The sequence below is a fragment of the Anser cygnoides genome, chromosome 31 (genome assembly GCF_040182565.1).
Source record: "Anser cygnoides isolate HZ-2024a breed goose chromosome 31, Taihu_goose_T2T_genome, whole genome shotgun sequence".
Classification (NCBI taxonomy): domain Eukaryota; kingdom Metazoa; phylum Chordata; class Aves; order Anseriformes; family Anatidae; genus Anser; species Anser cygnoides.
This window is the reverse complement of record NC_089903.1, coordinates 314,903-335,405: the sequence shown is the minus strand read 5'-3', so window position 1 is coordinate 335,405 and position 20,503 is coordinate 314,903. Positions and strand designations below refer to the sequence as shown.

Here is a 20,503-nt window from a genome sequence, read left to right as displayed (position 1 = left end):
GGCGTGGCTTAGGGAGGGGCGTGGCTTAGGGATGGGGCGTGGCTTAGGGAGGGGGCGTGGCTTAGGGAGGGGGCGTGGCCTGGCTGCCCCATTGAGGGGCTGTAAACACGGCGGGGGCGGGGCCCTTGTGCAACGCTGGGGGGGGGGGGGGGGCTCCGACGAGGCCGGGGGGGGGGGGAAGGAGGGGGGGGGAGGTTTTTTTTTGGGGGGGGGGGGGGTCGGGACAAGGCCCCCCCCCCTCGTAGGGGCGGCTCCGGCGCTAAAGTGCAGCGGTGTCGGTCGTGGCGGCCGTAAGGTGCTTGGGGGCGCCGGGAGCGCGGCCGGGGGGGGGGGGGGGATTTTTTTTTTGGGGGGGGGGTAATTTTTTTTTTAAGGGGGGGGTGTTTTTTTTTTGGGGGGGGGGGGGTCCCGGCGCGGCATGTCGGGGGGGGTCAATAGTCCTCCACCGTCTCCACCTCACCCCCGGGGTGCAGCGAGTAGCCTGGGGGGGAAGGGTTTTTTTTTTTTTAGGGGGGGGGGCGTTGTTAGCAGCCCCCCCCCCCAAAAAATCCCCCCCCCCCCGGCCCTACCCAGGATGCTGGGGTCGCTGTGCAGCAGCAGCGGGCGCCGTTTCGCCTTCCCTTCCGCGGGGGGCTTCGGCCCGGGGCCAAGGGGGGGGCAGCGCGCCGGGCCCCAGCCAGGCCTCCTGGTAAGGGGGGGGGGGCGGGGGGGACACGGTGAGACCGGGGGGTGCCCCCCAGGGCCCCCCCCGGCCCCAAATCCCCCCTCAGGCCCCCCCGAGCCCCCCAGCCCCCAGACTTCCTCCAGACCCCCCCCCAGACCCCAATATCCCCCCCAAGGCCCCCCCCAGGCCCAAATCCCCCCTCAGACCCCCCCAGGGCCCCCCCCTGCCCCAAATCCCCCCTCAGACCCCCCAGGCCCCCCCCCCAGCCCCAAATCCCCCCTCAGACCCCCCCCAGGGCCCCCCCCCGGCCCCAAATCCCCCCTCAGCCCCCCCCCCAGGGCCCCCCCCCGGCCCCAAATCCACCCTCAGCCCCCCAGGGCCCCCCCCACCCCAAATCCCCCTCAGACACCCCCCAGGGCCCCCCCCCAGCCCCAAATCCCCCTCAGACCCCCCCCAGGCCTCAGACCCCTTCAAGAGCCCCCCCAGCCCCAAATCCCCCCTCAGACCCCCCCCAGGGCCCCCCAACCCCAAATCCCCCCTCAGACCCCCCCAGGCCCCCCCCAGCCCCAAATCCCCCCTCAGACCCCCCCCAGGGCCCCCCCCGGCCCCAAATCCCCCCTCAGAACCCCTCCAGGCCCCCCCCATCCCCCAAACCCCCTCAAGAGCCCCCCCAGCCCAAAATCCCCCCCCAGAGCACCCCCCCAGTCCCCAACCCCCCCAGCCCCAAATCCCCTCTCAGCCCCCCCCAGACCCCCCCCAGAGCCCCCCAGCCCCAAATCTCCCCCCCGACCCCCTCCAAACCCCAACCCCCCCCAGACCCCCCCAGACCCCAAAACCCCCCAGACCCCCCCGACCCCCTCCTCACCCCCATTGCCCCCCCCAGGACCCCCCCAGCCCCAAATCCCCCCTCAGAACCCCCGGACCCCCCAGCCCCAAAATCCCCCCCCCAGACCCCCCCAGACCCCCTCCTCACCCCCATTGCCCCCCAGGACCCCCCCAGCCCCACATTCTCCAACACCCCCCCTTTATCTGCCCCCCCTTTATCTGCCCCCCCCCCCTTTATCTGCCCCCCCCCCTTTATCTGCCCCCCCCCCTTTATCTGCCCCCCCCCCCAATTTTTTTTTTACCTGGGGGCCGCGGGGGGGGGGCCGGGGGCTCGGCCGCGCCGCTCCAGGGGGGCCGCCCGAAGGCGGGGGGGTCCCCTCCCGGCGGGGGGGGCCCGGGCCCAGCCGGGACCCTCGCGGGGGGCTCGGGGTCGGCCGGGAAGGGCAGGGGCGGTGCCTGGGGGGGGGGGGGCAAAAAACCGGATTTTTTTGGGGGGGGGAACACTTGGCTGCCCCCCCACCCCAATTTGCCCCCCAACACCCCAATTTGACCCCCCCATACCCCCGGATTCGCCCCCCACCCCCCAATTTTCCCCCCCGACCCCCCAATTTGCCCCCCCAATTTGCCCCCCCACCCCAATTGCCCCCCCTCCCCATTTTGCCCCCCACCCCCAAAATTTGCCCCCCCCAACTGCCCCCCCACCCCAATTTCCCCCCCATACCCCCGGATTCACCGCCACCCCCCCAATTTGCCCCCGAACCCCCCAATTGCCCCCCAATTTGCCCCCCCACCCCAATTGCCCCCCCAATTTGCCCCCCTCCCCCAAAATTTGCCCCCCCCAACTGCCCCCCCACCCCAATTTCCCCCCCCATACTCCCGGATTCACCCCCCACCCCCCAATTTTCCCCCCGACTCCCCCAATTTGCCCCCCCAATTTGCCCCCCCACCCCAATTGCCCCCCTCTCCATTTTGCCCCCCCACCCCCAAAATTTGCCCCCCCCAACTGCCCCCCCACCCCAATTTCCCCCCATACCCCCGGATTCACCGCCACCCCCCAATTTGCCCCCGAACCCCCCAATTGCCCCCCCAATTTGCCCCCCACCCCAATTGCCCCCCTCCCCATTTTGCCCCCCTCCCCCAAAACTTGCCCCCCCAACTGCCCCCCAATTTCCCCCCCCATACCCCCGGATTCGCCCCCACCCCCCCAATTTTCCCCCCGAACCCCCCAATTTGCCCCCGAACCCCCCAATTTGCCCCCCAGAACCCCCCAATTGCCCCCCCCACCCCATTTTGCCCCCCACCCCCAAAATTTGCCCCCACCCAACTGTCCCCCCACCCCAATTTCCCCCCCCCATACCCCCGGATTCACCCCCGCCCCCACAATTTCCCCCCCCCGGCCCCCCAATTTGCCCCCGAACCCCCCAATTTGCCCCCCCAGAACCCCCCACTTGCCCCCCTCCCCATTTTGCCCCCCCCCCCCAAAATTTGCCCCCCCAACTGCCCCCCCACCCCAATTTCCCCCCATACCCCCGGATTCGCCCCCCACCCCCCAATTTTCCCCCCCGACCCCCCCAATTTGCCCCCCCCAATTTGCCCCCCCACCCCAATTGCCCCCCTCCCCATTTTGCCCCCCACCCCCAAAACTTGCCCCCCCCAACTGCCCCCCAATTTCCCCCCCCCATACCCCCAGATTCGCCCCCACCCCCCCCCCAATTTCCCCCCCCCCCGAACCCCCCAATTTGCCCCCAAACCCCCCAATTTGCCCCCCAGAACCCCCCGTGCCCCCCCCACCCCAATTTGCCCCCCACCCCCCCCCCCCCCCCCCCCCCCCCCCCCCGCACCGTCGGGGGGGGGCCCCCAGGGCCAGCAGCAGCTGCAGCAGCGCCGCCCTCTCCTCCTCCTCGGGGGGCGCCGGCGGCGGAAGGGGGTCCCTGCGGGGGGGGGGGGCGTGGGGGGGCACAAGGCACCGCGTGGCCCCCCCCCCCCCCGCCACGACCCCCCCCCCCCGTGTCCCTGTGCCCCCCCGTGTCCCTTTAGCCCCCCCCAGTGTCCCTTGCCCCCCCCCGTATCCCTGTGCCCCCCCCAAATTTCTCTGTGCCCCCCCCGTGTTCCTTTGCCCCCCCGTGTCCCTGTGCCCCCCCCCCAAATTTCTCTGTGCCCCCCCCCGTGTTCCTTTGCCCCCCCCCGTATCCCTGTGCCCCCCCCCCCAAATTTCTCTGTGCCCCCCCCGTGTTCCTTTGGCCCCCCCCATGTCCCTGTGCCCCCCCCCCGTGTCTCTGTGCCCCCCCCCGTGTTCCTTTGGCCCCCCCCGTGTCCCTGTGCCCCCCCCCAAATTTCTCTGTGCCCCCCCCCGTGTTCCTTTGCCCCCCCCCGTGTCCCTGTGCCCCCCCTTGTCCCTTTGAGCCCCCCCCATCCCTGTGCCCCCCATTATTCCCCCGCCCCCCCATCCTTGAACCCCCCACCCCCCCCCCAAAATTCCCCCCCTCCCAAAATCCCCCCCCCCCCCATGTCCCCCCCCCCCCCCACTCACCCCAGGGGGGGGGCCGCCGCGGCCTCCCTTGGGCCCCCCCCCTCGCAGGAGCCCCCCCCGGCCGCGCTCTCCTCCCACTTCTCGGGGGGCCACAGCGGCTCCGGCCCCCACGGCCCCCCAGGGCCCCCCTGCAAAAAAACGGGTGCTGTACGAGGGGGGGGGGGGGCACGTATTTTTTTTTTGGGGGGGGGGGGGGGGGGGGGGGGGGGGGGGTCACTCACCGCCCGGGGGCCCCGCGCTGCTTTGGGGGGGGGGGGGGCCGCTCGCCGTCCAGGGGGGTTTGGGGAGGGCCCAAGGGGGGGGCTCCGGCCGGGGGGGGGCAGGGCCCCCCCGCTTTGCTGCAGGAGCTTCAGCAGCGCCTCCTGCTGCCGGCACTGCGGGGGGGGGGACGCGTCAGGGGCCCCCCGGACCCAAAAAGCCCCCCAGCCCCCCAGGCTCTCCCAACACCCCCTAAACCCCCCTGAGCCCTACGAGACCCCCCCAGACCCCCCAGGACCCCCCAGACCCCCAGAGGGACCCCCCAGGACCCCCTGTGCCCCCCCCGGGCCCCCAGACTCAAAAATCCCCCCAGCCCCCCTAAAGCCCCCTGGGCTCTCCCAACACCCCCTAAACCCCCCCGGGCCCTACAAGACCCCCCCCCAAACCCCCCCAGGACCCCCTCCCAGACTCCCAGAGGGACCCCGGGACCCCTGTGCCCCCCCGGGACCCCCAGATTAAAAAATCCCCCCAGCCCCCCCCCCCCCCAAAGCCCCCCCAGGCTCTCCCAACACCCCCTAAAACCCCCCTGAGCCCTACGAGACCCCCCCAAACCCCCCAGGACCCCCCAGACCCCCAGAGGGACCCCCAGGACCCCCTGTGCCCCCCCCGGGCCCCCAGACTCAAAAATCCCCCCAGCCCCCCTAAAGCCCCCCTGGGCTCTCCCAACACCCCTAAACCCCCCCCGGGCCCTACAAGACCCCCCAAACCCCCCAGGACCCCCTCCCAGACTCCCAGAGGGACCCCCCAGGACCCCCTGTGCCCCCCCCCGGGACCCCCCCAGATTAAAAAATCCCCCCAGCCCCCCCCCAAAGCCCCCCCCAGGCTCTCCCAACACCCCTAAAACCCCCCTACGCCCTACAAGAGCCCCCCAAACCCCCCAGGACCCCCCAAACCCCCAGGACCCCCCCTAGGCCCCCAGAGGGACCCCCAGGACCCCTTTTGCCCCCCCCCCCCCGGCCCCCCCCCGGGACCCCCCCCCGGCCCCAAAAAGCCCCCCCAGCCCCCCCCAGGCTCTCCCAACACCCCCTAAAACCCACCCTACGCCCTACAAGACCCCCCCCCAAACCCCCCCAGGACCCCCCCAGACCCCCACAGGGACCCCCCAGGACCCCCTGTGCCCCCCCGGGACCCCCCAGATTAAAAACTCCCCCCAGCCCCCCCCGAAGCCCCCCAGGCTCTCCCAACACCCCCTAAACCCCCCCCTGAGCCCTACGAGACCCCCCAAACCCCCCAGGACCCCCCCCCAGACCCTCGGAGGGACCCCCCAGGACCCCCTGTGCCCCCCGGGACCCCCCGGCCCCAAAAGCCCCCCAGCCCCCCAGGCTCTCCCAACACCCCCTAAAACCCACCCTACGCCCTACAAGACCCCCCCAAACCCCCAGGACCCCCCCCCAGACCCCCAGAGGGACCCCCCCGGACCCCCTGTGCCCCCCCCGCCCCCCCGGGACCCCCCGGCCCCAAAAGCCCCCCAGCCCCCCCAAAGCCCCCCCAGGCTCTCCCAACACCCCCTAAAACCCCCCTGAGCCCCACGAGACCCCCCCAAACCCCCCAGGACCCCCCAGGCCCCCAGAGGGACCCCCCGGACCCCCTGTGCCCCCCCGGGCCCCCCGGCCCCCCGGCCCCAAAAAGCCCCCCAGCCCCCCCAGGCTCTCCCAACACCCCCTAACCCCCCCCCTGGGCCCTACGAGACCCCCCAAACCCCCCAGGACCCCCCCCCAAACCCCCCAGGACCCCTCCCAGACCCTCAGAGGGACCCCCCAGGACCCCCTGTGCCCCCCCGGCCCCCCCAGATTAAAAACTCCCCCCAGCCCCCAAAGCCCCCCAGGCTCTCCCAACACCCCCTAAACCCCCCCCGAGCCCTACGAGACCCCCCCCAAACCCCCCAGGACCCCCCCAGACCCCCAGAGGGACCCCCCGGGACCCCCTGTGCCCCCCCGGGACCCCCAGATTAAAAAATCCCCCCAGCCCCCCGGGCTCTCACAACGCCCCCTCAAACCCCCCTACGCCCTACAAGACCCCCCAAACCCCCAGGACCCCCCAGACCCTCGGGGGGACCCCCAGGACCCCTTTTGCCCCCCCCCGGCCCCCCCCCGGCCCCCCCGGACCTGTTTCCGCCGCAGCTCCTCCTCCTGGCGCCGCTTCTCCTCCCTCCGCTTGCGCTGGTCGTCCTCGTCCCGGCGGGCCCGCAGCTCCTGCAGCTGCGCCCAGGCTCAGGGGGGGCTCTTTTTTGGGGGGGGGGCTTTTTTTGGGGGGGGGCTTTTTGGGGGGGGGGCCGGTCTCACTGTGTGCTGCAGCTGCAGCTGCTCCAGGATGGGGCTCTGGGGGGGGGGCTGAGGGGGAGCTCCCACAGGCCTGGCTCGGCGCCTGTGTTTTGGGGGGGATGGTGGGGGGGGGGGCACAGCCCCATAGCAGCCCCCCCCGGCACAGCCCCCAGCGACCACCAGCAGGCCTGCCTGCTACCCCGTTACTTCCCTTACTGCCCCCCCCATTAATGCCCCCCCAGCCCCATTAATGCCCCCCAACCCCATTAATCCCCCCACCGGCCCCATTAATGCCCCCCCGGCCCCATTAATGCCCCCCAGCCCCATTAATCCCCCCCACCGGCCCCATTAATGCCCCCCCAGCCCTATTACCCCCACCACCCCATTAAAGCCCCCCCAAGCCCCATTAATGCCCCCCATCCCCATTAAAGCCCCCCCGCCCCATTAATGCCCCCCCACCCCATTACTCCCCCCTGCCCTATTGCCCCCCCCTCCAGCCCTATTGCCCCCCCCACGGCCCCATTACCCCCCCCAGCTCCACTAACACCCCCCTGGCCCCATTAATCCCCCCCCACCCCATTAATGCCCCCCAGCCCCGTTAACGTCCCCCCCGACCCTATTAACCCCCCCCGGCCCCATTAATGCCCCCCACCCCCTTACTCCCCCCGCCCTGTTGCCCCCCCCAGACCTGTTGCCCCCCGGCCCCATTAATGCCCCCCACCCCCTTACTGCCCCCTTGCCCTATTGCCCCCCCATGCCCTATTGCCCCCCCATGCCCTATTGCCCCCCCCGGCCCATTAAAGCCCCCCACCCCATTAAAGCCCCCCCAACCCCATTAATGCCCCCCACCCCATTACTTCCCCCTGCCCTAATGCCCCCCTCCCGGCCCTATTACCCCCAGCCCATTAAAGCTGGCCCCATTAATACCCCCCCCCCCGATTAATGCCCCCCCTAATTAACCCCCCCCCTAATTAATCTCACCGGGGGGGTTGGCGCCGTCCCACAGCGACACCTCGGGCAGCGCCAGCGAGCGCAGCAGGTTCCCTTCCCCCGGCCTGGGGGGGCACAACAGGCGCTGGGACCCCCCCCCCAAAAAAAAACCGGGGGGGCCCCAACACTCGGGGGGGGTCCCAAAAATTGGGGGGGGGGGGTCCCAAAAATTGGGGGGGGGCTCACCTGGGTTTTAACGCCTGCAGCAGCGCCGCCAGCTGCTGGGGGGTCAGCTCGGGGCTCGGCGCCTTGGGGGGGCAGGGGCCAGCGGCTGCCTGGGGGTTTTGGGGGGGGGGTCACGGGGCTGGGGGGGGGAAGGTGGGTTTTTTTCGGGGGGGGGCACCGACCTGCCGAGGAGCTGCAGGAACTGCTGGTGCTGGAGCTGGTGGTAGAGGGCGGCCGCCGCCAGCTCCTGCTGCTTCTTCAGGCGCTCCTGGTCCAGGTTGCCCTGGGGGGGTAAAGGGGGGGGCAAGGGGGGGTCGGGGGGGTCGGTGAGGGGGTGGGGGGGGCTGGGGGGTCCCTGGGGCGGTTGGGGGGGAAGGGGCTGGGGGGGCCCTGGGGGGGGGCTGTTTGGGGTGGGGGGGCTGGGGGGGCAAAACCCTGGGTCAATGGGGTCTTGGGGGGGGGGGGGGGCGGATCTGGGGGTGCTTTTATGGGTCCGGGGGTCAGGGGGGTCCCAAGAGTTTTTCGGGGGGGGGGTCCCAGGATTTTTTTGGGGGGGGGGTCCCAAGGTTTTTTGGGGTGTTCCTAGGAGGTTTCTCCACGACCCTTAGGGTCAACGGGGTCTTTGGGGTCTTGGGGGGGGCGGATCTGGGGGTGCTTTTGGGGATCTGGGGGGGTCCAGGGGGATCTGGGGGTCCCCAGGATTTTTGGGGGGGGTCCCAACCTTTTGGGGGGGTCCCAGGATTTTTCGGGGGGGTCCCAAGGGGTTTTGGGGTGTTCCTAGGAGGTTTCTCCAGGACCCTTGGGGTCAACGGGGTTTTTGGGGTCTTGGGGGGGCGGATCTGGGGGTGCTTTTGGGGATCTGGGGGGGTCCAGGGGGATCTGGGGTCCCAGGATTTTTTTGGGGGGGGGGTCCCAAGCTTTTTTGGGGGGGGTCCCAGGATTTTTCGGGGGGGGTCCCAAGGGTTTTTGGGGCGTTCCTAGGAGGTTTCTCCAGGACCCTTAGGGTCAACGGGGTCTTTGGGGTCTTGGGGGGGGGGGGTGAATTTGGGGGTGCTTTTATGGGTCCGGGGGGTCCGGGGGTCCGGGGGGTGGCACTCACCAGCAGGGGGGCGGGGAGGGCCCGGGGGGCGAAGGGGACGCGCCCCCACATCTTGATGACGTCCCCCAGGGGCTGGAAGCCCTCGTCGCAGCCGCGCTTCACCAGCAGCGCCATGGGGAAGTACCCGGCCTGGAACCACTCGCCCATCTCCTGCGTGGAGAAGGGGCCTGGGGGGGCGGGGGGGGGGGGGGGGGGGGGGGGGGGCGGGGGGGGGCTGGGGGGCACGGGGCGGGGGGGGGGGGGGGCTGGGGGGCTGAAGGGGGTTTGGGGGGCTGGGGGGGGGTTTGGGCCAAGGGGCCATGGGGGGGGGGGGGGGCCGGGGGGGGCCGGGGGGCGTCACGGGCCTGGGGGGGGGGGGGCGATATTTGGGGGGGGGGCGGGGGCAGGGATTTGGGGTATTTTGGGGTGGGTTTGGGGTATTTTGGGGGGGGGATTTGGGGTATTTTGGGGGGGATTTGGGGGATTTGGGGGGACTTGGGGTATTTGGGGGGGATTTGGGGGGGATTTGGGGTATTTTGGGGGGATTTGGGGGGATTTGGGGTATTTTGGGGGATTTGGGGTTTTTGCCCAGGAATTTGGGGTTTTAGACATGGATTTGGGGTATTTGGGGGGGATTTGGGGTATTTTGGAGGGGGATTTGGGGTATTTTTTGGGGGGATTTGGGGTATTTTGGGGGGATTTGGGGTATTTTTGGGGGGGGATTTGGGGTTTTTGGGGGGGATTTGGGGTATTTTGGGGGGGATTTGGGGTATTTTGGGGGGGATTTGGGAGTATTTGGGGGGGGATTTGGGGTATTTTGGGGGGATTTGGGGTATTTGGGGGGGGTTTGGGGTATTTTGGGGGGGTTTGGGGTATTTTGGGGGGGATTTGGGGTATTTTGGGGGGATTTGGGGGATTTGGGGGGGACTTGGGGTATTTTGGGGGGGGATTTGGGGTTTTTGGGGGGGGTTGGGGTATTTTGGGGGGATTTGGGGTATTTTTGGGGGATTTGGGGTTTTTCCGCAGGGATTTGGGGTATTTTGGGGGGGGATTTGGGGTTTTTTGGGGGGGGGGGGATTTGGGGTATTTTGGGGGATTTGGGGTTTTTGCGCAGGGATTTGGGGTTTTAGGCATGGATTTGAGGTATTGTGGGGGGGATTTGGGGTATTGTGGGGGGGGATTTGGGGTATTTTGGGGGGATTTGGGGTATTTGGGGGGGATTTGGGGTATTTTGGGGGGATTTGGGGTATTTTGGGGGGATTTGGGGTATTTTGGGGGGATTGGGGATTTTTGGGGCAGGGATTTGGGGGGAAATTGGGGTTTTTGCACAGGGATTTGGGTTTTCTTTGGGGGGGATTTGGGGTTTTTGCGCAGAGATTTGGGGTTTTAGACATGGATTTGGGGTATTTTTGGGGGGAGGATTTGGGGTATTTTGGGGGGGATTTGGGGTTTTTACGCAGGGATTTGGGGTATTTTGGGGAGGATTTGGAGTATTTGGGGGGATTTGGGGTTTTTGCGCAGGAATTTGGGGTTTTAGGCATGGATTTGGGATATTTTGGGGGGACTTGGAGCATTTGGAGGGGAAATTTGTGGTATTTTTTGGGGGGATTTGGGGTATTTTGGGGCGGGATTTGGGGTATTTTGGGGGCGGGATTTGGGGTATTTTGGGGGGATTTGGGGTTTTTGCGCAGGGATTTGGGGTTTTAGGTATGGATTTGGGGTATTTTGGGGGGGATTTGGAGTATTGTGGGGGGGATTTGGGGTATTTTTGGTGCGGGATTTGGGGTTTTGGGGGGGGGATTTGGGGTTTTGGGGGGGGGATTTGGGGTTTTGGGGGGGGATTTGGGGTATTTTGGGGGCGGGATTTGGGGTATTTTGGGGGGATTTGCGGTATTGTTGGGGGGATTTGGGGTATTTTGGGGGGATTTGGGGTTTTATGCGCAGGAATTTGGGGTATTTTGGGGGGCTTTGGGGTATTTTGGGGGGATTTGTTTTTTGGGGGGGATTTGGGGTTTCTGGGGGGATTTAGAGTTTTTGGGGGGGAGCTTGGGGTTCTTGCACAGGGATTTGGGGCATTTGGGGGGAAATTGGGGTTTTGGCACAAGGATTTGGGGGATTTGGGGGGATTGGGGATTTTTGGGGCAGGGATTTGGGGTTTTTACGCAGAGATTTGGGGTTTTAGGCATGGATTTGAGGTATTATTTTGGGGGGGGATTTGGGGTATTTTGAGGGGGATTTGGGTTTTTTGCGCAGGAATTTGGGGTATTTTGGGGGGATTTGGGGCATTTTTGGGTGGGTTTGGGGTATTGAGGGGGAATTGGGGTATTTTGGGGGGAATTTGGGGCATTTGGGGGGATTTAGGGTTTTAGGCATGGATTTGGGGTATTTTGGGGGGATTTGGAGTATTTGGGGGGGATTAGGGGTGTTTTGGGGGGGATTTGGGTTATTTTTGGGGGGGATTTGGGGTTTAGGCATGGATTTGGGGTATTTTGGGGGGGATTTGGGGTATTTTGGGGGGGGATTTGGGGTATTTTGGGGGATTTGGGGTTTTAGGCATGGATTTAGGGTATTTTGGGGGGATTTGGAGCATTTGGGGGGGATTTGTGGTATTTTTTGGGGGGATTTGGGGCATTTTTGGGTGGGTTTGGGGTATTTTGGGGGGGATTTGGGGTATTTTGGGGGGATTTGGGATTTTTGCGCAGAGATTTGGGGTTTTAGGCATGGATTTGGGGTATTTTGGGGGGGGGATTTGGGGTATTTTGGGGGGGATTTGGGGTATTGTGGGGGGATTTGGGGTATTTGGGGGGGGGATTTGGTTTTTGCGCAGGGATTTGGGATATTTTTGGGGGGATTTGGAATATTTTGGGGGGGATTTGGGGTATTTTGGGGGGATTTCTTTTTCTGGGGGGGGATTTGGGGTTATTTCGGGGGTGTTCGGGGGTTTTATCCCGGGGGGTCCCACCTTGGATGTCCCCCTGGGGGTCTTTGTAGAACCACTTGCGGGGCGGCCTCGTGGGCGAGGGCAGCGCCGCCGCCGCCAGCCGGGGGGGGCCCCCGCGCCCCCCAAACCGCTCCTCCTCCAGCGACGCCTCCTGCAGCGAGGCCACCAGCTTCTCCGCCTCCTTTTTTTTTTTTTTTTGGGGGGGGGGGCACGCTTAAAATATTGGGGGGGGGCCCCAAATCCCCCCCGACCCCATAAATCCCCCCCCCCCCCAAAAAAAACCCCACTGACCTGCTGCAGGTGCTTCATCCCCTCCTCATCCTCAGCGTCGCCGGGGGGGCAGCGCCCGGGTGCCTGGGGGGTTAAAAATTGGGGGCGGGGGGCACATGGGGGGGGTATTTTGGGATGGGGGCGTACCTGTGGGGGGGCGTCCTGGTCGGCGGCGGCCGGGGGGGCTCGGGGGCTGGCGGCGGCTCCGCGGGGGGTCCTCGGGGGGGCTGCGGGGAAGGGGGGGGGTGAGGGGGGGTTGGGGGGGGGATTATGGGGTGGGGGGGGGCGAGGGGGGGGGGATTTACCCGGGGGGCGCCTCGGGGGGGTCCGGTGCTGCCTCCTCGCAGGGTGACGCCGCTGCGGGGTCGGGGTCCTCCGGGGGGGGTCGCGGGGGCTCTTCTGGGGGGGCGGGGAGGGGGCATTGCGGTCACCGGGTCGCCGTAATCCCGGCGTCACCCTAATCCCGGCATCACCCTAATCCCGGCGTCGCCCTAATCCCAGCGTCGCCCTAATTCCAGTGCCAGGGTAATCCCAGTGTGACCCTAATCCCTGTGTCAGCCCTAATCCCGGTGACACCCTAATCCCGGTGTCGCCCTAATCCCAGCGCCGCCCTAATCCCAATATCATCCCAATAATCCCAGCGTCACCCTAACCCTAACGTCATCTTAATCCCAATGTGATCCTAATAATCCCAGCGTCGCTGTTATCCTAATGTCTCTCTAATTCCAATGTCATTCTCATAATCCCAGTGCCACCCCAATCCCAGTGCCGCCCTAATCCCAGTGTCATGGTCCCTATACCACCAGGTCCCCAATGTCAGCGTAATCCCAATGTCGCCCTGTCCCCAGTGTCACTGTAATCCCAATGTCATCCCCATCCCAATGTCCTCATGTCCCCTGTAGCACCGGGTCCCCAGCGTCACCCTAATCCCAGTGCCAGCCTAATCCCGACGTCACCCTAATCCCAATGTCACGGCACCTGTAGCGCTGGGTCCCCAGCATCACCCTAATCCCAACGTCACCCTAATCACGGTGTCACCCTAATCCGAGCATCACCCTAATCCCAATGTCATGGCCCCTATGCCACCCAGTCCCCAGCATCACCCCAATCCCAGCGTCACCCTAATCCCAACGTCACCCCAATCCCTTTGCCACTCTAATCCCAATGTCACCCTAATTCCAACGTCACGGCCCCTATAGTGACGAGTCCACAGCATCGCCCTAATCCCGATATCACCTTAATCTGAGCATCACCCTAATCCCAATGCCACCATACTCCCAACATCCCCCTAATCCCGGCATCACCCTAATCCCGGCATCACCCTAATCCCAACGTCACCTAATCCCAACACCACCCTAATCCCAAAGTCACGGCCCCTCTACCACCGAATCCCCAGCGTCACCCTAATCCCAACGCCGCCCCTAATCCCTGCGCCACCAAGCTCCCGGCGTCACCCTAATCCCACCGCCACCACCACCCCACGTCGCGACAGCCCCGACGCCGCCGCGGGTTCGGTGCCCCCCCGTCCCGCGATGCCGACGTCCCCACGGGTCACCGGTGTGTGTCCCCCCCGGTGTCCCCCCCGCCCCGGGGCACCTTGCTGGGCAGGAAGGCCCCGGAGGCGTCGAACGTCCCCATGGCGTCCTCCTCGTCGTCCAGGCACCACTCGGGGAGCCCGTCGCGATCCCGGTCCCGGTCGCGATCCCGATCCCGGTCGCGATCCCGGTCGCGATCCCGCTCGTCCTCGGGGCCGTCCCGCGCCCGGCGCCGCTCCTCGTCCCCGCGCGCCTCCGCCTCCCCGGCGCCGCCAGCGGGGGGCTCTGCGGGGACGGGGACGTCGTGACGGGGACGGGGATATCGCGACGGGGACGTCGGGGTGGGGACGGGGACATCGGGATTGGCATGGGGATGTTGGGATGGGGACGTCGTGACGGGGACGGGGATATCGCGACGGGGACGTCGGGGTGGGGACATCGGGATTGGGACGGGGATATCGCGACGGGGACGTCGCGACAGGGACATCGTTACAGGGGCGTCGCGATGGGGACGGGGACGTCGCGCTATCCACGGGGATGTCGCGATAGAGACGGGGACAAAAAAACCCCGATAGGAATTGAGACGTCACCACGAAGCCACGGACGTCGCGATGGAAACAAACGCATCGCGATCTCGAGGTGGGTATCGCGACACGGATCGCGATATCGCGATTGGGACGGGGACGTCACGATAGGAAGGGTGGCGTCGCGATAGGAACGCCGACGTCACGACACGGGGAGATCTCGTGATAGGAACGGAGCCATCACAAAACGGTCCCAGCGTCGCGGTTACGAACGGGGACGCCGCGATACCGACGCGAATGTCGCGACGTAAACAGCGATGTCGCGATATGAACGGGGATCTCGCGATATCAATGGAGGTGTCGCGATATGAATGGGCATATCGCGATATGAATGGGGATGTGATATCAATGGGGACGTCGTGATATCAATGGGGACGTCGCGATATCAATGGGGACGTCGCGACATGAATGGAGATGTCGCGGTATGAATGGGGAGGTGATATCAATGGGGACGTCGCGATATCAATGAAGACGTCACGACATGAATGGGGATGTCGCGATGTGAATGCGGATGTCGCGATATGAATGGGGATGTCACGATATGAACGAAAACTGCACGACCGCCCCCCCCAAAGCCCCCCCACCCCCCCCGTGCCCCCACTCACCGGGGCTGCTCCCCCTCCAGCGCTCTCCCTCGCGGCCGGGGGGTCGCGGTGGGGCCGGGGGGCCCAGGCGCCAGCTGCCCCCCCCGCCCCCCCCGGCCCGGCCCCCCCTCGTCGTCGGCCGCCGGCTCCTCCCGCAGCGAGCGCCAGTTGGTGCTGTCCGAGCGGGGGGCTCCTTCCGCGCCCCCCCGCGGCCTCTTCGAAGGGCGCCCGGCCTGTGGTTGTTTTTTTTGGGGGGGGGGGGCACACGTGGGGACCATGTAGGGCCCCCCGGACCACCCCCCCCCCAAAAAAGACCCCCTCCCCCTCACCTCCGTCGCGCCGCGGGGGCTTCTCGAAGCGCCGCTCTGCTCTGCAATGGGGGGCACAAGGGGGGGGGTCAGCTAACGGGGGGGGCACAGACCCCCCCAGCCCCATTACCCCCTCCCAGCCCCATTACCCCCCCACAGCCCCATTACACCCCCCGAGCCCCGTTACCCCCCCATCCCCGTGCCCCCCACCCCCTTGTGTGTCCCCCCCCAAGATTTAGGGCACCCCCGTCTGCCCCCACCCTGACCCCCCCTTGTCCCCCCCCATTTCCCCATTTGCCATCCCAGCGCCACTTCCTGTGCCCCCCGTGTCCCCTGTCCCCCCACGCCCCCCATGCCCCCATATCCCCCCCCGTGTCCCCATATCCCCACTCCCCCCATGTCCCAACGCCCCCCCCATGTCCCCATAACCCCCCATGACCCCCCATGTCCCCAAGCCCCCCCGTGTCCCCCCCATGTCCCCACACCCCCCATGCCCCCCCCATGTCCCCATGTCCCCCCCTTGCCCCCCCACCCCCCTATATCCCCACCCCCCGTGTCCCCAACGCCCCCCATGTCCCCATAACCCCCCATGACCCCCCCCATGTCCCCACGCCCCCCCCCATGTCCCCCCCCCACCTGTCGTCCCAGCTCTGGCTCCGCGCCACCTCCCGGCCGCGGCCGAAGCCCTCGGGCTCCTCCGGCCCCCGGGGGAAGAAGCCCCCCCCCTCGGCACGGCCCCGGCCTGCGGGGACACGGGGACAGCGTGGGGGGGGCCACCGGGACGGGGGGGGGCATGGGGACAGCGGGGGGGCACCGGGACGGGGGGGCACGGGGATAGCGGGGGCGCACGGGGACGGGGGGGCACGGGGACAGGGGGGCACGGGGCAGGGATGGGGGCACGCAGGGGGGTTGGGGGGTTTTAGGGACACTTTGGGGACAGCTTGGGGACAGTTTTGGGGTCACCTTGGGGACACTTTGGGGACACCCAGGGGACACCCAGGGGATGTTTTTGGGGACAGTTTGGGGGCGTTTTCGGGACACCGTGGGGACACTTTGGGGACACCTTAGGGACACCCTGGGGACATTTTGGGGACAGTTTAGGGACATTTTGGGGGTAATCTGGGGATACCCCGCGGATGTTTTGGGGACAGTTTGGGGACATCTCGGGGACACCTCGGGGAAAGTTTCGGGACACTTTGGGGACAGTTTGGGGACTTTTTGGGGACACCCTGGGGACTTTTTGAGGGCACCCTGGGGACACCCAGAGGACACTTTGGGGACAGTTTGGGGACAGTTTAGGAACTCTTTAGGGACACCTTCAGGACACCCTGGAGACATCTTGGGGACAGTTTGGGGACACTTTGGGGGCATCTTGGGGACGCTTTTGGGATGCCCTGGGGACACCCTTGGGATGCTTTGGGGACACTTTGGGGACACCTTGGGGACACTTTGGGGGCAGCTTGGGGACACCCTGGGGCACTTTTGGGATACCGTGGGGATGCTTTGGGGACACTTTCAGGACACCTTGGGGACACTTTGGGGATGCCCTGCGGAAACCTTGGGGCCACCCTGGGGACGCTTTGGGAACAGTTTGGGGACATCTTGGGGACACCTCAGGGACACCCTGGGGACACTTTGGGGACACCCTCAGGACACTCTCGGGGTGCTCGGGGAATGCTTTGGTGAAACCCTGGGGACACTTTGGGGACAGTTTGGGGACACCCTGGGGAAACCCTGGGGACACTTTGGGGACGGTTTGGGGACAGTTTGGGGACATCTTGGGGATACCTCATGGACACCCTGGGGACACTTTGGGGACACTTTGGGGATACCCTGGGAAAACCCTGAGAACACCCTGGGGACATCTTGGGGACACCCCACGGATGCTTCGAGGACGCCCTGGGGACGCTTTGGGGACAGTTTGGGGACACCCTGAGAAAACCTTGGGGACACTTTGGGGACAGTTTGGGGACACCCTGGGGACACTTTGGGGACAGTTTGGGGGCACTCTGGGGACACGCCGTGGATGCTTCAAGAACACCCTGAGGATGCTTTAGGAACATCTTGGGGACACCCGGGGGACACCCAGGGGACAGTTTGGGGACACCCGGGGGACACTTCAGGGACACTTCGGGGTCCCTACCTCGGCTGCGGGCGCCACCGCGGCCCCGGGGGCCCCCAGGGGCGGGCGCCCCCCGGCTCTGCCCATCAGGCGCAGCACGGCCACGCTGTTCACCGAGAGCGAGAAGTTCCTCTGGGGGGGCCACGGCGGGTTGGGGGGGGGGCGTGCGACACCAGGCCCCCCTCGGGTGCGCCCCCACCCCCGTTTGCGTCCCCCCACCCCCGTTTGCGTCCCCCCACCCCCATTTGTGCCCCCCCCCCAAATTCCCCCCTACCTGCTCCTCCTCGGTCAGCGGCAGCAGCGCCAGCGGCGGCAGCGGCTCGTCCTGGGCGATGGCGGCGAATTCCCGGTCCTGGATCTCCTCGGGGACCTCGGGGGGGGGGGGCCACAAGTGGGCACCCCCCTCAGTCCCCTCTGTCGTCCCCCCCCCCCCACCGCCGCTGTCCCCACCTTGTCCCCGGGGACGTAGAGCGCCAGCATCTCCTCGCGCCCGTAGCGGTTCTCAGCCAGCCGGTAGCGGGGCAGCGCCGGGGACTGGGGGCGATGCCACCGTGGCCCCCCCGAGAGCGCTCGAAGCCTGGGGGGGGGGGACAAAGAAAAGGTGGGGGGGGACGTGGGGACACGGGGGACACCGCGTGGTGGCTTTCGTCCCCGTCACCGTCCCCCTGCTCTCACCACTCGGGGCCGAAGTTGAGCGTCTCGGCCGCCATCGCCCGGCTCCGGCTGCGGCCACGCGCGGGGCTGGATTTTGGGGGGGGGGGGGGGACACAAGTGGGGGGGGGGGCACGGGGTCAGCTCCAGCCCCCTCTCAGGACCCCTCTAGGAGCCCCCTGAGGACCCCCAGGACTACCTCGGGACCCCCAGGTTCCCCCTCAGAACCCCCAAGCCCCCCTCAGGACCCCCAGAACCCCCTGGGAACCCCAGGCCCGCATCAGGACCCCCCTCAGGACCCCCGCCCCCCCAGGACCCCCATGGACCCCTCCAGGAGCCCCCTCGAGACCCCCAGTTCCCCATCAGGTCCCCCTGAGGACCCCCAGGCCCCCCAGGACCCCCTCCAGGCCCCCCAGGACCACCTCAGGACCCTGAGGCCCCCTCAAGACCCCCAGGACCCTCCTCAGGACCCCCAGCCCCCCTAATCCCCCCTCAATACCCCCAGGACCCCCTCAGACCCCCCAGGACCACCTCAGGGCCCCCCGGACCCCTCCAGGTCCCCCAGGACCACCTCAGGACCCCCAGCCCCCGCTAGGCCCCCAGGTCCCCCATCAGGACCCCCAGGACCACCCCAGAACCCCGCTCAGGACCCCCAGGACCACCTCAGGACCCTCAGGACCCCATCAAGCCCCCTGAGGACCCCCAGCACCCCTCCAGGACCCCCAGACCCCCCTCAGGACCCCCAGGACCACCTCAGGACCCCCAGGACCCCTCCTTTATCCCCCTCAGGACCCCCAGGGGCCCCCACAGGAACCCCTCAGGACCCCCAGACCCCCCCCGCTCACCCAGAGGTGGCTTCAGCCGGGCCCGGGGGCTCTGCTGGGCGCAGCGGCACCTGAGGGGAGAATGCCGGTGATGGGGGGGGGGACGGGGGGGGGGGGCACAGGTTTTGGGGGGGAGGGGACACAGGTTTGGGGGGGGGCACAAATTTGGGGGGGGGGACCAAACGTGAGGGGGAACCCAGCGCAGGGGCCGCAGTTCCGGGGGAACCCAGACGCCGGGGCACCAGGCGCTGCGGGGGACGAGTGACCGCGGCGGACCGCTGGGCGCCGGGGTCACGTGACCTCGCCGGGGCGGGAGGGAGGCGCTGCCATGGCAACGCGGGGCGGGCCCGGGGTCACCACGGCAACGGGCCCCGGCGGGGGGGGGGCGGGAACCGGTTCTGGCGTCTCCATGGTAACCGGCCTCGGAAAGGGGCGGGGCCGGCTGGGGGAACTCGCGGTCTCCATAGCAACCGGTGTCGGAGAGGGGCGGGGCCGGCTGAGGGGAACCCGCGGTCTCCATGGCAACCAGCCCGGCCAATGGGGGGCGTTTCCCGGGTCTCCATGGCAACGAGCCGTGCGCGGAGGGGGAGAGGGGGAAACCGCGGCGTCTCCATGGCGACGGGGGGCGGAGCCCCGCGGGGCGGCGGGGCCGGAGGGGGCGGGGCGGGGCGGGGGCCCGGGGTTTCCATGGCGACGGTCCCGCCCCGCCCCTCCCCCCGCCTTACCGGAGGCCGGGGGGGCCCGGTAGGGCCCGGGGGGGGGGGCCGGGGGGGGGCGGCGGGTCCCGCTCTCGCCGCTGCCGCCGCCGCCGCCGCCGCCGCCGCTTGTTTGTGTTGGGGGCCAAGATGGCCGCGCCGCGCCGCGTCACGTGACGGGGGTGAGCCGCGGCCGGGCGGGAGTGGAGCGGGGGGGGGAGGGGGGGGCGGGGCGCAGCGGGCACGTGACGGGGGAGCCGCGCGGCGGGTGTGGGAGGGGGAGGAGGAGGAGGGGGGGAGGGAGGAGGAGGCGCCCGCGTCACGTGACTCCCGCCGCCAAGCGGGCGCGTGACGTCAGCGCCTGGCCCGGCGGCGGGGAGGGGGCGCGCGGATGTGACGTCACGGGGAAGGGGGGCGGGGGTCTCGGGGAGGGGGGCGGGGCCTCGGGGAGTGGGCGGGGCCTCGGGGAGGGGGCGGGGCCTCGGGGAGGGGGCGGGGCCTCGGGGAGGGGGCGGGGCCTCGGGGAGGGGGCGGGGCCTCGGGGAGGGGGCGGGGCCTCGGGGAGGGGGCGGAGTTACCGAAGGGGGCGTGGCCTTTGCCCCGGAAACGGAAGCGGCGGCGGCGGCGGCGGGGACGCTCCAGGTGCGGGCGGGGGGGGGGGGGGGGGGCGAGGGGGGGTCTTGGGGGGGCGGGGGGGGCCTATAGGGGCCGGGGGGGGCCTGCAGGGGCTATAGGGGCCCTATAAGGGCCCTATAGGGGCCGGGGGGGGGGGTCTGGGGGCACCCTGGGGCCCCCCGAGGCCTTTTGGGGGGCCCCCGGGGGGTGTCGGAGCCTGGGGGGGGGGGGGCGGGGGGCTCCGGGGGGGATTTTCGGGGGTCCCTGGGGGGGCTGGGGGGGGCCCTGGGAGGTTGGGGGGTCCTGGGGGGGTTGGGGGGTATTGGAGGGGTCTGGGGGGGCTGAGGGGGGGTTTAGGGGTCCGTGGGGGGGCTGGGGGGGCTTGGAGGGGGCTGGGGGGTTTTGGGGGGGGCTGGGGGAGATTGGGGGGGCTTCGGGGGGCTGGTAGTGTGTTGGGGGGCCTGGGGGTCGGGGGGGGGGTTTGGGGGGGTCCTGGGGGAGGTTAAGGGGGTCGGGGGGCAGCTGGGAAGGTTTTGGGGGGGGTCCTGGGGCGGGAGGGGGGGGGGTTGGGGGATTGGGGGGTCCTGGGAGGATTGGGGGGGG

At 68.5% G+C, this 20,503-nt stretch overlaps 1 protein-coding gene across 1 annotated transcript; it reads right to left on the bottom strand.

Moving 5' to 3' along the window:
- Positions 1–338: 338 nt before the first annotated feature.
- On the bottom strand, positions 339–19,447 carry LOC136787791 (GRB10-interacting GYF protein 1-like). The gene is given in 24 exon segments (XM_066985116.1): positions 339–481; positions 570–685; positions 3,331–3,420; positions 4,287–4,393; positions 6,383–6,475; positions 6,560–6,606; positions 6,609–6,641; positions 7,520–7,593; positions 7,876–7,976; positions 8,793–8,959; positions 11,734–11,893; positions 12,004–12,381; positions 13,579–14,104; positions 14,707–14,874; positions 14,876–14,918; positions 15,015–15,055; positions 15,630–15,735; positions 17,137–17,184; positions 17,187–17,247; positions 17,390–17,485; positions 17,566–17,692; positions 17,791–17,856; positions 18,612–18,661; positions 19,316–19,447. Coding segments are annotated over 22 exon segments (2,667 nt in total). The 5' UTR covers positions 17,826–17,856; positions 18,612–18,661; positions 19,316–19,447; the 3' UTR covers positions 339–431.
- Between the last annotated feature and the right edge of the window lie 1,056 nt (positions 19,448–20,503).